The sequence below is a fragment of the Bufo bufo genome, chromosome 10 (assembly GCF_905171765.1).
Source record: "Bufo bufo chromosome 10, aBufBuf1.1, whole genome shotgun sequence".
NCBI lineage: Eukaryota > Metazoa > Chordata > Amphibia > Anura > Bufonidae > Bufo > Bufo bufo.
The window spans coordinates 17,047,937-17,073,221 of record NC_053398.1 but is presented as its reverse complement, the minus strand read 5'-3'; the positions used below and the strand labels follow the sequence as shown (position 1 = coordinate 17,073,221).

General features: G+C 45.4%; 1 protein-coding gene across 1 annotated transcript in view; it reads left to right on the top strand.

Moving 5' to 3' along the window:
* LOC120981175 (catalase-like) overlaps positions 1–24,894 on the top strand; it is a 28,152-nt gene extending 3,258 nt beyond the window's left edge. Inside the window, exons 2-13 of the mRNA XM_040410697.1 lie at positions 4,250–4,418; positions 5,347–5,457; positions 7,611–7,741; positions 8,637–8,741; positions 13,140–13,265; positions 14,064–14,255; positions 14,972–15,124; positions 18,814–18,952; positions 19,812–19,939; positions 20,212–20,319; positions 21,418–21,498; positions 24,267–24,894. Coding sequence (XP_040266631.1) covers positions 4,250–4,418; positions 5,347–5,457; positions 7,611–7,741; positions 8,637–8,741; positions 13,140–13,265; positions 14,064–14,255; positions 14,972–15,124; positions 18,814–18,952; positions 19,812–19,939; positions 20,212–20,319; positions 21,418–21,498; positions 24,267–24,281 — 1,458 coding nt within the window. The 3' untranslated portion in view covers positions 24,282–24,894. The remainder of the gene's footprint in view (positions 1–4,249; positions 4,419–5,346; positions 5,458–7,610; positions 7,742–8,636; positions 8,742–13,139; positions 13,266–14,063; positions 14,256–14,971; positions 15,125–18,813; positions 18,953–19,811; positions 19,940–20,211; positions 20,320–21,417; positions 21,499–24,266) is intronic.
* Positions 24,895–25,285: the final 391 nt, after the last annotated feature.

Genomic DNA, 25,285 nt, shown 5'->3' with positions numbered 1-25,285 from the left:
CTTCAGTTTTGCCTTGAGTACTCCTCTATAGGAAATATGTACAGTCGTGGCCAAAAGTTTTGAGAATGACAAAAATATGAGTTTTCACAAAGTTTGCTGCTAAACTGCTTTTAGATCTTTGTTTCAGTTGTTTCTGTGATGTAGTGAAATATAATTACACGCACTTCGTACGTTTCAAAGGCTTTTATCGACAATTACATGACATTTATGCAAAGAGTCAGTATTTGCAGTGTTGGCCCTTCTTTTTCAGGACCTCTGCAATCCGACTGGGCATGCTCTCAATCAACTTCTGGGCCAATTCCTGACTGATAGCAACCCATTCTTTCATAATCACTTCTTGGAGTTTGTCAGAATTAGTGGGTTTTTGTTTGTCCACCCGCCTCTTGAGGATTGACCACAAGTTCTCAATGGGATTAAGATCTGGGGAGTTTCCAGGCCATGGACCCAAAATGTCAACGTTTCGGTCCCCGAGCCACTTAGTTATCACTTTTGCCTTATGGCACGGTGCTCCATCGTGCTGGAAATGCATTGTTCTTCACCAAACTGTTGTTGGATTGTTGGAAGAAGTTGCTGTTGGAGGGTGTTTTGGTACCATTCTTTATTCATGGCTGTGTTTTTGGGCAAAATTGTGAGTGAGCCCACTCCCTTGGATGAGAAGCAACCCCACAAATGAATGGTCTCAGGATGCTTTACTGTTGGCATGACACAGGACTGATGGTAGCGCTCACCTTTTCTTCTCCGGACAAGCCTTTTTCCAGATGCCCCAAACAATCGGAAAGAGGCTTCATCGGAGAATATGACTTTGCCCCAGTCCTCAGCAGTCCATTCACCATATCTGTCCCTGATGTTTTTTTTTGGAGAGAAGTGGCTTCTTTGCTGCCCTTCTTGACACCAGGCCATCTTCCAAAAGTCTTCGCCTCACTGTGCGTGCAGATGCGCTCACACCTGCCTGCTGCCATTCCTGAGCAAGCTCTGCACTGGTGGCACTCCGATCCCGCAGCTGAATCCTCTTTAGGAGACGATCCTGGCTCTTGCTGGACTTTCTTGGACGCCCTGAAGCCTTCTTAACAAGAATTGAACCTCTTTCCTTGAAGTTCTTGATGATCCTATAAATTGTTGATTGAGGTGAAATCTTAGTAGCCACAATATCCTTGCCTGTGAAGCCATTTTTATGCAACACAATGATGGCTGCACGCGTTTCTTTGCAGGTCACCATGGTTAACAATGGAAGAACAATGATTTCAAGCATCACCCTCCTTTTAACATGTCAAGTCTACTATTTTAACCCAATCAGCCTGACATAATGATCTCCAGCCTTGTGCTCGTCAACATTCTCACCTGAGTTAACAAGACGATTACTGAAATGATCTCAGCAGGTCCTTTAATGACAGCAATGAAATGCAGTGGAAAGGTTTTTTTGGGATTAAGTTAATTTTCATGGCAAAGAAGGACTATGCAATTCATCTGATCACTCTTCATAACATTCTGGAGTATATGCAAATTTCTATTCTAAAAACTTAAGCAGCAACTTTTCCAATTTTCAATATTTATGTAATTCTCAAAACTTTTGGCCACGACTGTATACAGGAAGTAAATCACGTATACAATATACTGTTGGATTAAGTTTTTATGGTACATTTATTAAGACTGGCGTTTTAGACTCTGGTCTTAATAAGAACCTGCACTGGCGGTGGATCCGCCGGAGTTATGAAGAGGTCCACCGCCGCTTCTAAATGTAAGACAGCTTCCTTGCTGTCTTACATTTAGACCATTTTCTATGCCTAAAGCCTCTTGCACACAAACGTATTTTTATTCTGTTTCCGTTCCCCTTTTTTTTGCGGACCGTATACAGAACTATTCATTTCAATGGGTCCGCAAAAAAAACAGAAGGTACTCCGTGTGCATTCCGTTTCCGTATTTCCGTTCCACAAAAAAATAGAACATGTCCTATTATTGTCCGCATTACGGACAAGGATAGGACTGTTCTATTAGGGTCCATTCACACGTCCGTAAGTGTTTTGCGGATCCGCAAATTGCGGATCCGCAAAACACGGACACCTGCAATGTGCTATCCGCAATTTGCGGATCCGCACATCACAGACACTATATCAGAAAATGCCTTTTCTGGTCCGCAATTGCGGACAAGAATAGGACATGTTCTATTTTTTCCAGGAACTAAATTGCGGATCCCGAAAAAACGGATGCGGATCCCAAAAATGCGGATGCGGATCCAGGAAATGTGGATTTGCATCCGTTCCAGCCCCATTGAAAGTGAATGGGTCCGCAAATTGCGGAACGAATGCGGACCCAAATTACGGACGTGTGAATGGACCCTTAGGGGCCAGCTGTTCCGTTCCGCAAAATATGGAATGCACACGGACATCATCCGTATTTTTTGCGGATCCATTTTTTACGGATTGCAAAATATATACAGTACAGACCAAAAGTTTGGACACACCTTCTCATTCAAAGAGTTTTCTTTATTTTCATGACTATGAAGGCATCAAAACTATGAATTAACACATGTGGAATTATATACATAACAAACAATTGTGAAACAACTGAAAATATGTCATATTCTAGGTTCTTCAAAGTAGCCACCTTTTGCTTTGATTACTGCTTTGCACACTCTTGGCATTCTCTTGATGAGCTTCAAGAGGTAGTCCCCTGAAATGGTCTTCCAACAGTCTTGAAGGAGTTCCCAGAGATGCTTAGCACTTGTTGGCCCTTTTGCCTTCACTCTGCGGTCCAGCTCACCCCAAACCATCTCGATTGGGTTCAGGTCCGGTGACTGTGGAGGCCAGGTCATCTGGCGCAGCACCCCATCACTCTCCTTCATGGTCAAATAGCCATTACTTTCAAAGTTTTCCCAATTTTTCAGCTGACTGACTGACCTTCATTTCTTAAAGTAATGATGGCCACTCGTTTTTCTTTACTTAGCTGCTTTTTTCTTGCCATAATACAAATTCTAACAGTCTATTTAGTAGGACTATCAGCTGTGTATCCACCTGACTTCTCCTCAACGCAACTGATGGTCCCAACCCCATTTATAAGGCAAGAAATCCCACTTATTAAACCTGACAGGGCACACCTGTGAAGTGAAAATCATTTCAGGGGACTACCTCTTGAAGCTCATCAAGAGAATGCCAAGAGTGTGCAAAGCAGTAATCAAAGCAAAAGGGGGCTACTTTGAAGAACCTAGAATATGACATATTTTCAGTTGTTTCACACTTGTTTGTTATGTATATAATTCCACATGTGTTAATTCATAGTTTTGATGCCTTCATAGTCATGAAAATAAAGAAAACTCTTTGAATGAGAAGGTGTGTCCAAACTTTTGGTCTGTACTGTACGTCGTGTGCAAGTGGACTAAAACAGACGTAGATAATGATAAATGAGACGGGCCTGCCAGCCTGTCAGCTTTTTAGACCTGGCGTGAGCAGGGAAAAGTCGCAGATTGTGGTGCAAAGGACCCTTTGCGCCGCCAGAAAAACTCCTAATATAGGCGTATTTCTGTTTAATAAATGACCCCCATAGTTTTTAAAATATGTAGATTTTTCTTTTAATTGTCCATGTCCCAATCCATATTTTTTTTAAAAATAAAATGCAATTTTCACTCTGATCAGTGAGCCTCATCATAGTCTGACACTTCCTGTTCTGCAGAGGTCACTTCTCAGCAGTCATCTCAATATCATCACAAGTAGGATTACAATGAAATGCAATATATATATATATATATATAGCACAGGATCCCCTTTCACAATAGCTGACGGTCACAGCTCATTTTCTCCCCCTCCCTGCACAATAACCTCTGCACAGGTCACAGAGCATGCCCACAACACTCTTCTATAAAAAGTCATCTCCAGATTTCCGATTCCTATGGTCCATGTTGTAAAGCACATCTCTGAATACTGTTAACAGCAACTCAGGCACGATGGCCGTCCCCATAATCATATACAGAACATAGAATGAAAAAAAATCTAGACAAAAAAATAAATACATGTTTTAATTAATAAAATAAAAGTATATGTGAGATATTCTCCTATTCAGTGAAGGGGGACTTGACGGACCCCCACTGATCGTGCAGCAGCACCCAATCATGGCCCACCCGAGTGATGTCAGTGTGACCTAGGTTATATTACTACTACTAATAATACTTTATTTGCCCCATCCCCCTATTACTTCCTGTCACCATTATTACTTTTTTCCCATTACAACAACATTCCAGCTTTCCGTTCTTTCTCCATAGCCCGAGCTTCTGACAACAGCGTCCGGGATTCCCATTGGAGATAAAACCAGTTCGCTGACAGTGGGCCCTCGAGGGCCACTGCTCCTCCAGGATTCAGTATTCATTGAAGAATTAGCTCACTTTGTCCGGGAACGTATTCCAGAGCGGGTGGTACACGCTCGCGGTGCTGGTAAGAAAGTCGGACAGGATGCTATGGGTTATATAAGACTAAAAATCTCTTTCTGTAACAATTCTTGCACCAATTTGAGTGATTCAATGTCCTTTCTGCTATACGGCTGCTTTCAAAATTCTGCTGGTCGCCCATGGAAACTGACATCGGTTTAGCTCCACCCTGCTGTCAGACATGTGACCTAACTATGTAACTGTCATCTAAGCCCCCACCATGCTCTGCTTTCTGGAACCCAGCACCATTTGGAATTTAGATTCGGATGTGAACGGAGAAGACATTCATGCATCTCAGTGTAGTAGTTACGCAAAGCAGAGCAGTATTTAACGTCATTTATGGTGTGCGGCAAATTGTGACCCCAAAAAGTGGAATTTTCCTTCAAAGGGCATCTGTCAGCAGTTTTGTACCTATGACACTGGCTGACCTGGTACATGTGCACTTGGCAGCTGAAGGCGTCTGTGTTGGTCCCATGTTCATATGTGCCCGCAGTGCTGAGAAAAATTATGTTTTAATATATGCAAATGAGCCTCTAGGAGCAACGGGGGCGTTGCCATTACACCTAGAGGCTCTGCTCTCTCTGCAACTGCCGCTCCCTCTCCACTTTGATTGACAGGACCAAGCAGTGAAAATGTCCTCACACCTTGGCCCTGTAAATAAAAGTGCATAGGGAGCAGGAGCTGCAGAAAAAGCAGAGCCTCTAGGTGTAATGGTAACGCCCCCGTTGCTCCTGGAAGCTCATTTGCATATAATAAAACATAATTTTTCTCAGCAATCCGGACACATATGAACATGGGACCAACACAGACGCCTTCAGCTGCCAAGAGCACATGTAACAGGTCAACAGATGCCCTTTAACATTGTGATTCTGCTAAATTAATGTTCTACTTTGTAAATTGGATTATCAGATTTTTCTTCTTCATTTATATTCCAGGTGCTTTTGGTTCTTTTGAAGTCACTCATGATATCACCAAGTATTGCAAAGCCAAAGTGTTTGAGCATGTTGGGAAGACGACGCCAGTAGCTGTCAGGTTCTCTACTACAAGTAAGCCGTAAGCTCTGTTAGAGCAGCAGTTTATGCTCCAGAGCTGTACTCTCTACTATATAACTGGTAACAGAAAGTTGTAACTACTGTCAGTTAGAGAAGAGCAAAGTTTTGAAAAATTCCGAAGTTCAAGAAGAAATTTGATTAGTTCCGAATTAATTTGTCACGAACCGTGATAAATCAGGTATACCCAGCCCAATCATATTCTTCCCACTTGATAGGCCAATCTTAGTGTGAACCCCTGGAAGATTAAACTGCAGGGAGAGTGCAGGGAGAGTGGAGGAGACTGCTGAACTACAGACTCTGCTACAATTTATCGCCATGTACATAACTGTGCAGTGCACCAATATTCAAGTAGTGGCCCCATGACAGAGTGGGGCTGGTGGAAGATCACAGTAGTAGCACAACCCAACAACCGCAGTGTGACAGCAAGGCCCAGTGGCATGCATATCCTTGCAAAAATGTAACATGTACATATCAGTAGGCCAAGAAGCTCCATTATAGGAATGGCAGTAGAGGCAGCAGGCGGGTGGCAGCATCAGAATGGTAGCAGCAGCACACGGCCGGATGTAAAGGCCCATTTTGCTGAATATTCTGGTGTCGCAACACACTACAGTATGATCATTAGTGGGAGATTGATCTATTCTGTTGCATCAGGCACTGGTGTCCGGAAATTCTGGTTGATCCACGTCTGATTCAACTTTATGAAGTTTCTCAACATTTTGGGAGGACAGGCGAGTTCCCTTTGGGGTACCTATGCCCCCCAAATGTCGGCTTGGGACTCTCCACTTTGGGTGGGCACAAGACATCGGTTTTCTGAAATGTGCAAAGTCAATAACATGGAAAGGAAGGGACTGTAGTACCTTGGCCAGGTGCACGTTCAGCTTCTGCGCTGTTGGATGAAGGCTGTGTACCTCTGCCATGTTTGGCTCCAGATCTCCCACTGCTTCCACCCTGCTGTCTCACGGGCACCCTGCTACCCTTTCCCCCTGATGATGATAATGATGCCTCTTCTTCACCCGGCTCCCACATGCGATCGGCTACATCATCATCTACATAGGTTTGCAAGTCACTTGTGTCACCCTCACCTGTCTCTTGCGCACTTGCCTGACCTCTCTCTCGCAACATGTCCTCCCACCCAACTGTCATCATCAGTAGTTGCACGCCTAAAGGAGTCCGCAGCGGACCTCTCTTCCAAGTCTGGGCTGGCCTGTAACTGCTGACTGTCCCCACAAAGGAGCAGAGCCGGCGGCTATCATTACTTGGCTAGCCAAAGGAGTAGCAAAAGCAAGAGGCAGGTTTAGGACAGGTGAGTGGCAGTTCCTGGTCCATGCCAACTAAGCGTGGTGTCAGAGGAGCCCACAGATTCCTGGCTGTGTGTATCTGTTGTTATTTGAGATGATTGTGGAGTTTGAGTCAACCATTCCAATACAGCTGGCTTGTTGGTCAAAGCACGACCGCTGGATGACAGTGACAGCTCTGGACCTGTTACTGCAGCTTCTACCACCCCCCTTCTTCTGCTGCTACTTGTGCTGGCCACAGAATCATTTTTGCCACTGTCCGTTCCTTTGGAGGGTCCAGGCATCTGTCTGTTGGCCGTAGTGTATAACAACTGTATCATTAACAGATCGGATTAGCTTTGAATGTCCGTGCGCTGCACAGTGATGCACACGGCGATACAGTATATATTACACCTGAATTTAATAATGACGTACAGTAGCTGTTTCACTAACAGAATGGATTAGCTATGAACGCAGGTATACTGCACAGTGATGCACACGGAGATGCACTCTCCCTGCAGTCTGCCTGCACTCTCCTTGCACTCTCCCTGCAACCCCCTTAAGGGGAAGTCAACACTTAGAAGAGCTTTTGATGTAGAATTTTACCTATGCATTGAAAGGGGTGAATATCTCCACTTCCCATCGTCCCATCTGCATGTACTGTAAATTACAGAACAACGCCTCCTAAGGCTCACACCCATGGGCCATGTCTAACTGGATTAGTAAACAACTGGAAAGCACTCCTACACAACAGTAGGCACTTCCACATGATAACCCATATGGGTCCCTGGAGCTAGAAATACATAAAAACAGCATTTAGACTTCTGTCTTGTATATACGACTTCTTTTACATTTTCATGATTATTTTTGCAGCTGGAGAATCGGGGACTTCCGATCTTGTCAGAGATCCTCGTGGATTTGCTGTTAAATTCTATACAGAACAAGGAAACTGGGATTTTGCTGGGAACAACACCCCAATATTCTTCATAAGAGACCCCATACTGGTTAGTATGTACCCCATCTTCATTCTACTTCTTCATCTCACCTGTATATTGGAGGACTTTGGGCACCTCTTCTCTGCCAGCATGCCATACAGTGTTTTGGGTTAGTCTACACATTGATACCCAACCCAGGGAACCAAATGTGATCCATGTGTCTTGACCCGAAGGGAAGGCACATTCATACGATGTAGCTGCCTTTATGATATTCATTTATGTTTGGGCTTTTTGTATATGCCTAGTCCTTGACCCGGCTCAGGCTGAATGCGGTGTGCAGTCCTTATGATGGAGCTAAGACCAGGGCCGATGGAACATTATGGGCAAATGGTGCACCTATTCTGTATCCCCAACCTAAGTTATATGACCGAGGCTGGGTTGGGTAGAACATCAACCTAGAGAGGACACTTCCGTGGAAGGATGCCTCAGTGACCACTGATGTCCTATCAAAAAGTAGAAGCTAATGAGGCCACCTGCCGAGTAAGAGTGAGAGGGGGATGAGGGAAGCCCACTCATGAAATTTTTGCACCAGATCAACCAATTTGTTAAATGTTAAAGCAACCCTGATCAGGGTCAGATTTGAGGCTCCTAAAATATGTTCGGTTGACCTCCACTGGTCTTTGGGTTATCACTGTTGACTATATAATCCTGTAAATAGTGGTCTATGGGAATTACCTTGATAATAACCTGGAGATCATGGCCCATAGCTGGCTGTAGGCCATGGCACTAGAGTGCCACCATCAATGTATTTTCTTGGAAGGGACATCTCAAAACAATGGTTGGATGCTGGTGTGACCTACACATTTATCTAAAGTAATACAGAGACTCCATATTATGTCATCTTATCTCACTGGTCTCATGAAGGTTCTACTATAAATAACATTCATAATCTTTTCTTTTGTAGTTTCCGTCTCTTTCACATGCTCAGAGGAGAAACCCCCAGACACACCGTAAAGACCCAAACACGCTATGGGATTTTATGAGCCTGCGTCCTGAAACCCTACATGAGGTACATGTCATACATCAATCATTGTGGGCATCCTCAGCTGCCCACTAACCTAATCTGGTGGTAGGTCCAGGTGACTGAAGACAAATATGGAATCACCTCCCATGGCCCATTCTAATGACGGCTGCTGACTTTTTAATTGGATCCCTATTAGGAAGTCATCTCAGTAGATCATTAAAGACCGCTACTGCTAGACAGAACTGAGATGACCTCTGAAAAGAAGGTTTGGCTAAGAGAGAAGGGGTGCTGACAGAGACACAATGGCTGTTGCTATAAGGTCATTATTACTAGTTTTATTTGTGCTTTATGCCTGTGGATGATATGACATTAGGCATTAGGGGCCACAGTGGTTGCTATTATACGGACACTATTCCGGTTTATTTTGGGCGTTATCACTGGAATTACAGGACACTATAGCAGGTTAGCTTTGTGTACTATAGCTGTGGATATTATCAATGGTGTCATGAAGCATTATTACTGATAACATGGGGCAATAGGACTAGTATTATGTGTGCGTTATATGGGCACCACGGCTTGCATTATGTGGGCACTATGGCTATTACTAAGACAGTCGTATGGTTACCATTACAGGTGCATCTCAATAAATTAGTATATCATCGAAAAAGTAATTTATTTTAGTAATTCAATTCAAAAAGTGGAACTCATAGTGCACACATAATACCGGCCACGGTGCACACATAATACCAGCCATAGTGCCCATATAGTACTAACTACAGTGCCGTAATAATGTAAGTGCCCACATAGTATCAGTGCACAAATACAGCTGCATCTTTGAATATTATTGAAAAGTTAATTTATCTCAGTAAACCCAAAAGTCAGTATGTCAGAAAATTTGAATTTTGTGAAAAAGTTCAATATTGTAGACTCTAATCAGCTAATCAATACAAAACATCTGGAAAGGTTTCCTAAGCCTTTAAATGGTCCCTCAGTCTAGTTCAGCAGAATACACAATCATGGGGAAGACTGCTGATTTGAAAGTTGTCCAGAAGACAGTCGATGATACACTCCACAAAGAGGGGAAGCCACAAAAGGTCATTGATAAATAAGCTGGCTGTTCAGAGAGTGCTGTTTCCAAGCATATTAATGGAAAGTCGAGAGGAAGGAGAAAGCGTGGTTAAAAAAAAAGGTGCACAAGCAACAGAGATAACCACAGCTTTGAAAGGATTGTCAAGAAAAGGCCATACAAGAATTTGGGGGAGATTCACAAGGAGTGGACTGCAGCTGGAGTCAGTGCTTCAAGAGCCACCACACACAGACGTATCCAGGACATGGGCTACAACTTTCGCATTCCTTGTGTCAAGCCACTGATGGCCCACAGACAACGTCAGATGCGTCTTAGGCCTCATGCACACGACAGTGTTTTTTCACTGTCAGTGATTTGGCTTCAGTGGTCCGTGTACGATTTTGCTTCAGTTGTGTTTTCTTGTGTCTTCCTTTTTTTTGTCTGACAGGGGAAAAAAAGGAAGGTTAATGAAAAGTGCAATTTTATTGCACCAAGGTCTTGTAGAAAAAAACGGACACGGAGGATGCGGACACAGATGACATACCAGTTGTGCATCAGTTTTTTTTGACAGACCCATTGACTTGAATGGGTCCGTTCTCCGTTTTCCACTGACAAGAATAGGACAGGTTATATTTTTTTGACGGACTGGAATCACGGATCACGGACGCAGAGAAAAAACGGAGGACTATCAGTTTTTTTTCACAGCTCCATAGAAATGAATAGGACCTCCGCTAAACTGTGAAAAATGACGGAACGGACCCGGATGCACACAACGGTCGTGTGCATGAGGCCTTACCTGGACTAAGGAGAAGAAGGACTGGACTGTTGCTCAGTGGTCCAAAGTCCTGTTTTGAGATTAAAGTAAATTTTGCATTTTATTTGGAAATCAGGGTCCCAGAGTCTGGAGGAAGAGTGGAGAGGCACACAATGCAAGTTGCCTGAGGTCCCGTGTGATGGTTCAGGGAGCCATGTCATCTGCTGGTGATGGTCCACTGTGTTGTATCAAGTCCAAGGTCAGCGCAGCCGTCTATCAGGAAATTTTAGATCACTTCATGATTCCCTCTGCTGACAAGCTTTAAGGAGATGCTGATTTCATTTTCCAGCAGTACTTGGCACCTGGCCACACTGCCAAAAGTACCAATACCTGGTTTAAAGGGAACCTGTCACATTGAACATGGTGTTAGAGCTACAGGCAGCATGTTATTTAGCAGGAGCAGATGAGGAGATTGATATGTCGTTTTATAGGAAAAGATTCAGTAAAAAAGTTGTAATTTAAACATTTCAATTCTTGCTCATTCTGGGCTTTAACATCAAGGATTCATCTGTTCTATCATTGATTGACAGCTATCTCTGTATACACAGTCATGGGGAGAAGGCTGTCAATCTGAAAGGACCGCCTCCTGGACTTCAAAGTCCAGAATGTGCAAGAATTTAAATGTATAAATTACAAGTTTTACTGAATCTTTTCCTATAAAACTATATATCAATCTTCTCAGCTCCTCCTGCTCTATAACACGCTGCCTTCAGCTCAGACAACATGTTCAACATGACAGGTTCCCTTTAATTCCCTTGACGTAAACTCCCTGAAGAATCTATATGGTATTATCAAAAGAAAGTTGAGAGACGCCAGAACCAACAGTGCAGACGAGCTGAAGGCCGCTATCAAAGCTGCTCTCCCCCATGCCACACCGAATTGATGCAGTCATTTATGCAAAACCAGCCCTGACCAAGGGCCAAAATTGTGGGCATGGCCTGGGCGGGGAAGGGGACGGGCCGGCTGTTTCAGGTGTAAAAAATGGTCTAAATGTAAGACAGCTAGGAAGCCGTCTTACATTTTGAACTGGCGCTGGATGCGCTGAAATTATGGAGTGTCACGGATGATGTTGCAGAAAGCTGGAACTTATAAATAAACATCCGACTGGCTTGATCCCAAACTAAGGAGCATATGGGTGAGCCCTATAAAACCCCTAGAGCTCTCCCTGACTGCTATGCCCATGCAAGGGTCTCTATGGTAGACGATTGCATGCCCACGTACCTAATATTGTGTGACACCTGAAAACCCTATAATAGTGAGGGGACACGACAACCGGCTCCCTGCACTTAATACGGACGGAGTCAGGGTCACCTATAATCAAGCCAGCAGGGAAACACAAATAAAGGAAAAAGACGTATCTGAGGAAACAGCAGCAGCAGCCTCCAGCAGTGAACACCTCATCCAGGAAGTAGTATAAACCGCAAAGTGAGGCAGTTTGGGAGGGAATATAAAGGGAGACAATTAGTCTAAATAGGTGACATCTGGGAGAAGGAAAGGAGATGACAAAGTGAAACCAAAACAAAGAACGTCATGCAAGAGGTAGAGAAGAACGTCTGCCAGACCTTCTCACAGAACTGGCGGTGACATGGAGGGGCCGACGCCTCTTCATAACTCGCGCGGATTCACCATCAGCTTTGGGCCTTAATAAATGTGCCCCATAGTGGACAGACTTTTCATTAGGCCAATATTTCTGTATTAAAAATTATTTTTTAATTCGCCTTATATAATATTCAAATTTTCTGAAATGTTGACATTTGGGTTTTCCTGTAAGTCATAATAATCAACATTTAAAAGAAAGAAACACTTGAAATAGATCACTCTGTGTGTAATGAATCTATAGGATTTATGAGTTTCACTTTTTGAATTGAATTACTGAAATAAATTAACTTTTCAATTATATTTTAATTTATTGAGATGCGCCTGTATTTGTGCACTGATACTATGTGGGCACTGACATTATTACGGCACTGTAGTTAGTATTATATGGGCACTATAGCTTATTATGTGTGCGCTATGGTTGTTATTATGTGTGCTCCGTGGCTGGTATTATGTGGGCACCGTGGCTGGTATTATGTGGGCACAGTGGCTGGTATTATGTGGGCACCGTGGCTGGTATTATGTGGGCACAGTGGCTGGTATTATGTGGGCACCGTGGATGGTATTATGTGGGCACGTGGCTGGTATTATGTGTACTCCATGGCTGGTATTATGTGGGCACTGTGGTTGACTGACATTATATGTGTACTGTGACTGACATTATGTGACACTATATGATCTCTGGTTTTATTTGTGCACTGTTACTCTTACGGGGGCATATCTCCTGCTTTATGTAATATTTACACACACATTCTGGTACCTACCATCTCCATACATCCAGTAGCTATAAAGCTCATTTGGTGCAATGAGTTTGCTTTATAAATTATTCCTAGTATAATATTTTCATACTACGCTCTGCTTATATAGAATAGCCGCATGTAATAATTCATGACTATATTTTGGTTTTATACTGTATACCTCTGTTACTAGAAAATGGTTAATCATTCCTCATCCTGTCCACATGTAGGTCACCCACTTATTTACCAACAGAGGGATTCCCGATGGATACCGACACATGGATGGATTTTCAAACCATGCATATAAACTGGTGAATGCCAAAGGGGAGGCCGTGTATGCCAAATTCCACTGCAAAGTATGTATCCGAGGCTCATATCATTGTGTCTGCCACACCGCAAAGCTACTCTGCATCGGGCTGGTATATTTTGTGCAAAAACACCCTAACTTGAAAATTTGCCTCGGGATACTCTGTAGTGCTCAGATACCTTTGCCACTGATTATCAGAGCCAGGGTGAAATTTCCTGGTGGGCTGATGCCCAGAGGGTCACCTAGGCCATCTTCTTGGCCAAGAACCAGGTACATAGATATCTGATACTCTCAGTATTAATTCATTTCAGCAGTATTTTGTGCTGCACTGTGGTATCTGGGGCCACTTTTAGTTGTTTTTTTTTTCCAGGTCCACTTTAGGTTCCCATTCCTCCCCTGATCAGAGCAACAGTTCTGTAATATGTATCCTACGCAAAATATTTGACTACAAGGCACTGGAATTTCACTTCCATTCTTTGCTCTGGTCTGTGTTCCTTGGAGGACCTGACCTGTTTGTGCACTACACAGACTGACAATAGATTTCAATGGGCACAGCGTAATGCCTCATTTTTCCTGTGGTGGCACTGCAGGGAAACTGAGCACTCTCTGCCAGGTCCCCCCGGAGCTGATCGCTGGAGGTTCCAACAGGAGAGCACCTTCTGATCACACTGCTAAAAAAAACAAAACCTGTACCGTGTAGTGTTCAGAAGCCTTCGCCACTGATTATCAGAATTTATTTTCTGGAATGCATAAGCAGCAGTTCTGTTCTATATTCCGTAATGTTTTTCTTTGATTTTGACTTTTACATTTTGTTTTGCAAAAATATTTTACCCTGTTCCGTTAACAGACTAACCAGGGGATAAAAAACCTGTCCAAAGAGGCTGCCAGGACTTTGGCTGGAAAAACTCCCGATTATGCAATTAAAGATCTTGAGGAAGCAATAACTAGGGGGGACTTCCCATCGTGGAGATTGTGCATCCAGGTCATGACCTTAGACCAAGCCGAGAAGATGCCATTTAATCCTTTTGATATCACAAAGGTAAGAAGAAGACTATTAAATGGCTTATAGCAATAAAACAATTTCCAGGTCATTCGGTATTTTTTGCACACATTTTTACATTTTGTGAATGGACTCACTGGTTTTGAAGGAACATTTCCATAAGGGCTCATGCACACGAACGTATTTTCTTTCCGAAAAAAAATGAAGTTACTCCGTGTCCATTCCGTTTCCATATTTCCGTGTGTCCTTTCCGCAAAAAAATAGAACATGTCCTATTATTGTCCGCATTTTTTTAGGGGCCAGCTGTTCCGTTCCGCAAAATACGGAATGCACACGGATGTTATCCGTATTTTTTGCGGATCTGTTTTTTTGCGGACCGCAAAATACATACGTTCGTGTGGATGAGCCCTAAGAAATAGTTGACCATAGACCATGAATTGTATTATTGAGTGTTGATTTCAAACTTTTTTCCGCCTGGATACTTCGGTAGGAAAGCCTTACTACTCTATTTACTAACCTGCCAAATGCACCTTAGGAAAAATAAGGTGACTGCAGGATCAGACTACACTGAGTTTGTTTGCAGTCTGTTACCATGGAGACACAGATCTACAGAGAAGTTATAAAGTAAATGTAATTTTTCATTATAGATACACTGGAACAATAAAGAAACAATTGGTTTGCGTCGGGGAACTTTTCTTCAGTTGAGGATGATATCTAATATCTGTGTTTGACTTTTTACACTTAACCCTTTACAGGTTTGGTTCCACAAAGAGTTCCCTTTAATACCAGTGGGTACGTTAACATTGAACAGAAATCCAGTCAATTACTTTGCTGAAGTGGAGCAGAGCGTCTTCTCACCACATAACTTAGTGCCGGGAATAGAGCCCAGTCCTGACAAGATACTGCATGTAAGAAATTGCTTCTTATGTACATATTACAGTGTTATATGGTAGGTGGCAAACCCACTAGAGCTTGATGGTCCTGGTGGAGTGAGGCCCTATTCCAGGTTTATACAGGGAGTGCAGAATTATTAGGCAAGTGGTATTTTTGAGGATTAATTTTATTATTGAACAACAACCATGTTCTCAATGAACCCAAAAAACTCATTAATATCAAAGCTGAATATTTTTGAAGTAGTTTTTAGTTTGTTTTTAGTTTTAGCTATTTTAGGGGGATATCTGTGTGTGCAGGTGACTATTACTGTGCATAATTATTAGGCAACTTAACAAAAAACAAATATATACCCATTTCAATTATTTATTTTTACCAGTGAAACCAATATAACATCTCAACATTCACAAATATACATTTCTGACATTCAAAAACAAAACAAAAACAAATCAGTGACCAATATAGCCACCTTTCTTTGCAAGGACACTCAAAAGCCTGCCATCCATGGATTCTGTATGTGTTTTGATCTGTTCACCATCAACATTGCGTGCAGCAGCAACCACAGCCTCCCAGACACTGTTCAGAGAGGTGTACTGTTTTCCCTCCTTGTAAATCTCACATTTGATGATGGACCACAGGTTCTCAATGGGGTTCAGATCAGGTGAACAAGGAGGCCATGTCATTAGATTTTCTTCTTTTATACCCTTTCTTGCCAGCCACGCTGTGGAGTACTTGGACGCGTGTGATGGAGCATTGTCTTGCATGAAAATCATGTTTTCTTGAAGGATGCAGACTTCTTCCTACACCACTGCTTGAAGAAGTTGTCTTCCAGAAACTGGCAGTAGGACTGGGAGTTGAGCTTGACTCCATCCTCAACCCGAAAAGGCCCCACAAGCTCATCTTTGATGATACCAGCCCAAACCAGTACTCCACCTCCACCTTGCTGGCGTCTGAGTCGGACTGGAGCTCTCTGCCCTTTACCAATCCAGCCACGGGCCCATCCATCTGGCCCATCAAGACTCACTCTCATTTCATCAGTCCATAAAACCTTAGAAAAATCAGTCTTGAGATATTTCTTGGCCCAGTCTTGACGTTTCAGCTTGTGTGTCTTGTTCAGTTGTGGTCGTCTTTCAGCCTTTCTTACCTTGGCCATGTCTCTGAGTATTGCACACCTTGTGCTTTTGGGCACTCCAGTGATGTTGCAGCTCTGAAATATGGTCAAACTGGTGGCAAGTGGCATCTTGGCAGCTGCACGCTTGACTTTTCTCAGTTCATGGGCAGTTATTTTGCGCCTTGGTTTTTCCACACGCTTCTTGCGACCCTGTTGACTATTTTGAATGAAACGCTTGATTGTTCGATGATCACGCTTCAGAAGCTTTGCAATTTTAAGAGTGCTGCATCCCTCTGCAAGATATCTCACTATTTTTGACTTTTCTGAGCCTGTCAAGTCCTTCTTTTGACCCATTTTGCCAAAGGAAAGGAAGTTGCCTAATAATTATGCACACCTGATATAGGGTGTTGATGTCATTAGACCACACCCCTTCTCATTACAGAGATGCACATCACCTAATATGCTTAATTGGTAGTAGGCTTTCGAGCCTATACAGCTTGGAGTAAGACAACATGCATAAAGAGGATGATGGGGTCAAAATACTCATTTGCCTAATAATTCTGCACGCAGTGTACATGTAGTCCCATGGTTACTGGTCACATCATTGAAGTTTTTAGACAAAGGCCCCTTGCAGAGAGCGTGTCCGATTAGGTCCGGATGCGTCCCGGTGCATTGCGGCAAACCCGCGCGAGTAGGAACGCAATTGCAGTCAGTTTTGACTGCGATTGCGTTCCGATGTTCAGTTTTTATCGCGCGGGTGCAATGTGTTTTGCACGCGCGTGATAAAAAACTGACTGTGGTACCCAGACCCGGACTTCTTCACAGAAGTTCAGGTTTGGGTTAGTTGTAGTGTAGATTGTATTATTTCCCCTTATAACATGGCTATAAGGGAAAATAATAGCATTCTGAATACAGAATGCATAGTACAATAGGGCTGGAGGGGTTAAAAAAATTAATAAAAATAATTGAACTCACCTTAATCCACTTGTTCGCGCAGCCGGCATCTCTTCTGTCTTCATCTGTGAGCAATAGGACCTTTGATGACGTCACTACGCTCATCACATGGTCCGTCACATGATCCATCACTACTATGCCGGCTGCGCGAACAAGTGGATTAAGGTGAGTTAAATTATTATTATTTTAACCCCTCCAGCGCTATTGTACTATACATTGTGTATTCAGAATGATATTATTTTCCCTTATAACCATGTTATAAGGGGAAATAATAATGATTGGGTCCCCATCCCGATCGTCACCTAGCAACCGTGCGTGAATATCGCACCGCATCCGCACTTGCTTGCGATTTTCACGCAACCCCATTCATTTCTATGGGTCCTGCGTTGCGTGAAAACCGCACAAAGAGGAGCATGCTGCGATTTTCACGCAACGCACAAGTGATGCGTAAAAATCACCGCTCATGTGAACAGCCCCATAGAAATGAATGGGTCCGGATTCAGTGCGGGTGCAATGCGTTTAACTCACGCATCGCACCCGCGCTGAATACTCGCCCGTGTGAAAGGGGCCATATGGTTGCCCATGTTGGAAACCTGTTCTTCACAATCAGATGCTAAGTGATAGGGGGGGCTGTGTTATTAGTTTGGCCTGTGTATACGTGGACACCTATGGACACCTATGGGGAATTTTTTTATTGCACTGATAAAAAATTTTTTTTTTTCAATAGATTTGTATTCAAATTTGGCACTGCTTTTAAATTCTGCATCCTGCAGGTATTCGCATACATTGCAGGCTGCCCAGTCCCGTTCGTTGTGAAATTCATCCGTTTATCAGATGACCGTTACGCAAGTTTGCGGAACGGGTGCGAACCCATTCATTTCAATGGGCCGCAAAAGAGGCGGATAGCACACCGTGTGCTATCCGCATCCATAGTCCCGTTCCGCCGCCCCGCAAAAAAGATAGAGCATGTCCTATTCTTGCCAGCAATTGTGGACAAGAATAGGCATTTCTATCATAGTGCCGGCTATGTACGGTCTGCAATTTGCTGAACGCACATGGGCCGGCATCCGTGTTTTGCGCACTGCAAAACACTCTGATCGTCTGAATGAGCCCTTAAAGGGGTTATCCAACACCTATAATGCCCCCCCAAAATGCCTGGGCACCTCATACAGGTTATAGTTACCCCGCTCCTCGGCACCGGCATCGCTCCTGATGCCCACCGCTGTATCACCCACAATGCTAAGGAGGCTCATCCCCATCACGGCCTGCTATCGGCCCCGTCATAGGATGTTTGGATCTGCGTGACGGGGAGATGCAGCGGTGGCCATGCGGGCATCAGGAGTGACATGGGTGCCCGATAGTGGTGTAAGTATAATTTGTATGAGGTGCCCAGGCATTTTGGGGGGCATTATAGGTGTCGGATAACCCCTTTAAGGGCTCATTCAGACGACCAGTGTTTTGCAGTGTGCAAAACACGGATGCCGGCCCATGTGCGTTCTGCAAATTTCAGACCGTACATGACTGGCACTATGATAGAAATGCCTATTCTTTTGGGGGCTTAATAGGGGTTGGATAACCCCTTTAAGCGCTCATTCCGACGACGAGTATTTTCCCTTGCTGACAATGTTTTATCCATTTTAGTGCCGCATGTTTTCCTATCCAGACGCCCAGCGCTACCGGTTAGGAGTCAATTATGCACAGATTCCGGTAAACTCCCCCATAAACTGTAAAGTAGCAAACCACCAGAGAGATGGGTTCATGGCGATGGGTAACAATCAAGGTACGTTATTATTTCCAGTTGTTGTATAGTAATTGTTCTGCCGGATTATATAGTATAAATCGGAGTACCCAGCAGGAGCCTAAAGGCCGTTGTGCTTTCCTATCACTGGTCGGACCGCCACCAATATGACATGTATAGTCAGCATTTTTTAAAAGATCCACTTTAAATGTCGCTCGTGCTGTATGTAAATGCCACTGTTGGAGTCATAGAGGTGGATTCATACTGGTTCCAGACTGGTCATACTGGCTTGATTGACAGCCCTGTCGCAAGGATCCTTCATCTTCCAAATCTGGTGCTGGCGCCAGCTACTCCTGGGAAAGTGCATGTGCAAGATTTTTGAATGACTAAGGCTTCATGCACAGGACCGTTCCGTTTTTTTGCGGTCCGCAAAAAACGGAAGCCGCCCGTGTGCCTTTCTCAATTTGCGGCCCATTGTAGAAATGCCTATTCTTGTCCGCAAAACGGACAAGAATAGGGCGTGTTATATTTTTTTTTGCGGGGCCGCGGAACGGAGCAACAGATGCGGACAGCACGCGGAGTGCTGTCCGCATCTTTTGCGGCCCCATTGAAGTGAATGGGTCCGCCCCCGAGCCGCCAAAACTGCGGCTCGGATGCGGACCAGAACGACGGTCGTGCGCGTGATAATTCCCTGTGCCAGGGACGTGAATCAAGCCAGTATGGGTGTTATGAGGGAATGACGGCCGTGACTGTTCCACCTCCATGGCTCCAAGAACCTGCTCCTATGAAGGGCTCTTGTTCCAGGGTCTGCCTTGTCCAGGCGTTGGACCATAGGATGTTATATAATATTATAAGTCATTCCTTCCAGTGGAACCTAAATCACATTTCATTTTCCTCTAAGGAAATGCTCCAAACTATTATCCAAACAGTTTTGGGGGTCCTCAGCAAAGTCCTAAGTTCCTAGAGAGCTCCTTCCATGTGTCTGGAGATGTCTTCAGGCATGACGATTCACAAGATAATGTGTCTCAGGTAGGCATTACCCATAATGTTGTGTATCTGGTCGGCGATTGAGCAGCTCTGCTTTTCTGCTCAGTTTTTCTTCTAAATCTGGTCCCAGAATGTTGTAGGCCCCATAGTATTGGGGGAAATAGGCCTAAGAGGACAGGGCCTGTTTAATGCTGGGGTGACCTGGGGCTGATTTTAGTAGGGGGGTTGTCTCCATTATGTGGTGAGCATTGGCTTCGAGTTTGACTCCTTGAAGTCCAACTTCTACCAGTCTCTTGTTCTGGTTTCTTTGCCAGGTGAGGAAATTCTATCTCGAGGTTTTGTCAGAAGACGAGCGGCAGGAGCTTTGTGAGAACATTGCAGAAAGTTTATCTGGAGCCCAACCGTTCATTCAGAAGAGAGCGGTAAGCTATAATTCTTGAACAGTACCCAATGTAAATCTAGGCAGGCAGAGCTGCAGTGTAAAGCATAGGGGAGGGATGGGTAAAAGCAACCTGAGCCTCTGATGAGACTGGAGGTGGGTTTCAGACCACTCTCCGATCATCTGAAGACAAAGCAGCGAAGCTGATCACAATTGTGCTGAAAATAAATAGGTAGGCACAGGGGCGTAGCTAGAAATGACTGGGCCCCATAGCAAAAAAAAATGTATGGGCCTCCCTCCCGGATCTCCCACCCCCACATACCTCTCAGAGCTCCCACCCAAACACCCCTCCAGTACCTCCCACCCCAACATCCCCACACCCCTCCTAGACCTCCCACCCCCATCTTAAATCTCCCACCTCCAGTCCCCAGATATAATGGTCCAGACATCAAGTGTCCTGCTCCCCCCCTCAATTTAATGGTCCAGACCTCCAGGGTCCTGCTCCCCCTCCTCCCCAGATATAATGGTCCAGTGTCCTGTTCCCCCCTATATAATGGTCCAGACCATACCTCCAGGTCCTGCTCCCCCCTTCTCCTTAAATGTACTGGTCCAGACCTCCAGGGTCCTGCTCCCCCCTCCTCCCTAGATATAATGGTCTAGGACTCCAGAGTAAATTTTACCAGTCCCAGAGTCCGCCAGCCCTGACCTCACAGCCACTTGAACGCCTGTGCGCCCACACTCCAGCAGCGCTGCCAGGCCCAGCAGCACGCAGCTTCGCTGTACGCTCCGCCTCTTCCACTTCCGGCCAGTAGGACTGCCGCCCAGACTGGGAGTGGGACCACTCCCTCTCCTCACTGCAGGTACGCCTCTCTGCCTCCGGCCGCCCCCTATCGCGCTGCCCACAGCCTACAGGCCCTGCAGATAGCGCTTTCTCTGTCTGTCCTGGAGGGGCCTTCGACCCCTGTAGCTATACCACATGAATTAAAAAAATAATAATAATCCTCGGCAGGCAGCCCGGGTGGGTGCTATGGCGATCCCTACGCCCATGGGTAGGCAGCCAATAGGCGGCAGCTTAGCTACATGGAGAACCCAGCTGGCCGGCGGGCTGGTGGAGAAGCTAACGTGAGATCTGTACTTCCAGGTGAAGAACTTTACAGATGTGCATCCTGATTATGGGCACCGGGTGATGGCTGAGCTGGACAAGCTGGCAGCAGCAAAGAAGGTAAAACAGACAATGTGAGCGCCCCCTAGAGACATAGCGGGGGATTACTACCAGAAATATGTCTATAAATACTCCAGCGTTTATGATGCAAAAGAATAGGTATTTATTGGATAGTGCGGTTGTATAATACATGTGACGTTTCGGCCACACTCTGGCCTTCATCAAACTGGTGCCGCTTGGTAGATGGATGTCCTGGGAAATAGGCGCGCAGGGAAGAGTGCAACAGCACTGAGGGAACAGGCGCCTCTTCCCTGCGCGCCTATTTCCCAGGACATCCATCTACCAAGCGGCACCAGTTTGATGAAGGCCAGAGTGTGGCCGAAACGTCACATGTATTATACAACCGCACTATCCAATAAATACCTATTCTTTTGCATCATAAATGCTGGAGTAAGTTACTTAGGGGCATACAGAGGGGGCAGAGAAGTTACTTAGAGGCATACAGAGAGGGCAGAGAAGTTACTTAGAGGCATACAGAGGGGGCAGAGAAGTTACTTAGAGGCATACAGAGGGGGCAGGGAAGTTACTTAGAGGCATACAGAGGGGGCAGAGAAGTTACTTAGAGGCATACAGAGGGGGCAGGGAAGTTACTTAGGGGCATACAGAGGGGGCAGAGAAGCTATCTAGGGGCATACAGAGGGGGCAGAGAAGTTACTTAGAGGCATACAGAGGGGGCAGAGAAGTTATCTAGGGGCATACAGAGGGGGCAGGGAAGTTACTTAGAGGCATACAGAGGGGGCAGAGAAGTTACTTAGAGGCATACAGAGGGGGCAGGGAAGTTACTTAGAGGCATACAGAGGGGGCAGAGAAGTTATCTAGGGGCATACAGAGGGGGCAGAGAAGTTACCTAGGGGCATACAGAGGGGGCAGGGAAGTTACCTAGGGGCATACAGAGGGGGCAGGAAAGTTACCTAGGGGCATACAGAGGGGGCAGGAAAGTTACCTAGGGGCATACAGAGGGGGCAGGGAAGTTACTTAGGGGCATACAGGGGGGGGCAGGGAAGTTACCTAGGGGCATACAGAGGGGGCAGAGACGTTACGTAGAGACATACAGAGGGTGCAAAGAAGTTACTTAGGGGCATACAGAGGGGGCAGGGAAGTTACTTAGAGGCATACAGAGGGGGCAGAGAAGTTTCCTAGGGGCATACAGAGGGGGCAGAGAAGTTACTTAGGGGCATACAGAGGGGGCAGGGAAGTTACTTAGAGGCATACAGAGGGGGCAGAGAAGTTACTTAGAGGCATACAGAGGGGGCAGAGAAGTTACTTAGGGGCATACAGAGGGGGCAGAGAAGTTACTTAGGGGCATACAGAGGGGGCAGAGAAGTTACTTAGGGGCATACAGAGGGGGCAGAGAAGTTACTTAGAGGCATACAGAGGGGGCAGAGAAGTTACTTAGAGGCATACAGAGGGGGCAGAGAAGTTACCTAGGGGCATACAGAGGGGGCAGGGAAGTTACCTAGGGGCATACAGAGGGGGCAGAGAAGTTACTTAGAGGCATACAGAGGGGGCAGAGAAGTTACTTAGAGGCATACAGAGGGGGCAGAGAAGTTACCTAGGGGCATACAGAGGGGGCAGGGAAGTTACCTAGGGGCATACAGAGGGGGCAGAGAAGTTACTTAGAGGCATACAGAGGGGGCAGAGAAGTTACTTAGAGGCATACAGGGGGGGCAGGGAAGTTACTTAGAGGCATACAGAGGGGGCAGGGAAGTTACCTAGGGGCATACAGAGGGGGCAGAGAAGTTACTTAGAGGCATACAGAGGGGGCAGAGAAGTTACTTAGAGGCATACAGAGGGGGCAGAGAAGTTACTTAGGGGCATACAGAGGGGGCAGAGAAGTTACTTAGGGGCATACAGAGGGGGCAGGGAAGTTACTTAGAGGCATACAGAGGGGGCAGGGAAGTTACTTAGAGGCATACAGAGGGGGCAGAGAAGTTACTTAGAGGCATACAGAGGGGGCAGGGAAGTTACTTAGAGGCATACAGAGGGGGCAGAGAAGTTACCTAGGGGCATACAGAGGGGGCAGAGAAGTTACCTAGGGGCATACAGAGGGGGCAGGGAAGTTACTTAGAGGCATACAGAGGGGGCAGGGAAGTTACCTAGGGGCATACAGAGGGGGCAGAGAAGTTACTTAGAGGCATACAGAGGGGGCAGGAAAGTTACCTAGGGGCATACAGAGGGGGCAGGGAAGTTACTTAGAGGCATACAGAGGGGGCAGGAAAGTTACCTAGGGGCATACAGAGGGGGCAGGGAAGTTACCTAGGGGCATACAGAGGGGGCAGAGAAGTTACCTAGGGGCATACAGAGGGGGCAGGGAAGTTACTTAGAGGCATACAGAGGGGGCAGGAAAGTTACCTAGGGGCATACAGAGGGGGCAGGGAAGTTACCTAGGGGCATACAGAGGGGGCAGAGAAGTTACTTAGAGGCATACAGAGGGGGCAGGAAAGTTACCTAGGGGCATACAGAGGGGGCAGGGAAGTTACTTAGAGGCATACAGAGGGGGCAGGAAAGTTACCTAGGGGCATACAGAGGGGGCAGGGAAGTTACCTAGGGGCATACAGAGGGGGCAGGGAAGTTACTGTCATTAGCACAGGGACTATTTTGCCTTAGAGGTCGATGGATCCTCAGTTACATTTTTAGGCTTTACTTTCCATGTCTTCATTCAGTAAATGTAACCTTACCCGATAACAGTCCAGTACTGTAGTACACTTATTGTTACTTATTGTTACTTATTTATGGCAGGGCGTATAACTTTGCTCTTTTGTTTTTAGGCACAAGAGAAGTAAACCTCGGAGCCCTGTGTTACAGGACGTTAGCGTACACTGAGCCATATCATCTCTGTCATGTTATCCTCCCATAGGGTTATACCCACAGATACTTTCACAAAAAAAGCATTTAAGAAATATTCTTTCCTCTTTTCTGTGTCAAGGAAACTTTGACCTGATTCTTTATGGTGCACCCCCCTCAAACTGAAAAATTGCTGATGATGACGCCTCCTTGTATCTCCTGAAGTTGTAAGATGTGGACCAAAAGTGAATTTTATGGCAGGTGAAGACAGGTCCTGCTGCTGGGATGCCCAGTTTGGACCAGTGCCGACCATCCATGGAATTCGAGTCCCACAGACTGTTATAAAACGATCAGCCACTAGGTGGCAACATAACAGAGCTGTTTTTATAAAGGAGTTGTCCACAAAATAATGATTCTATGATTGAGTCCATTGAAATGATCAAATGATCTGGAGTGAGACATATTTCAGTGAACTTCATTCAGGTTAGGGCTCGTTCAGACAACCGTATGAATGGGTCAGCATCCGTTCTGCAATTTTGCGGAACGGGTGCGGACCCATTCATTTCAATAGGGCTGCAAAAGAGGTGGACAGCACACGGTCCGTCAGTTCCGCGGCCCCGCAAAAAAGATAAAGCATGTCCTATTCTTGTCCGCAATTGTAGGACAAAAATAGGCATTTTCTATGACAGTGGCGGCCCTGTGCGGTCCGCAAATTGCGGAATGCACACGGCCCAGGAACCTGAATCTGAGATAATGGGGGCATATCGCTAGGATTAGCCGAGTGGTTCACTTGACTATTTTCAGAAGTCCCATTGAAATGAATGGGAAGCACACTGCCCAAGCGCGACCACACTGATCCATTCACTTCTATGACAGATAGTCCTTTCTATCATAGTGCCAGCCATGTGCGGTCCACAAAATGCGGAACGCACCCAGCTAGTATCTGTGTTTTGCGGATCCACAATTTGCGGACCGCAAAACGCTACAGCCGTCTGAATGAGCC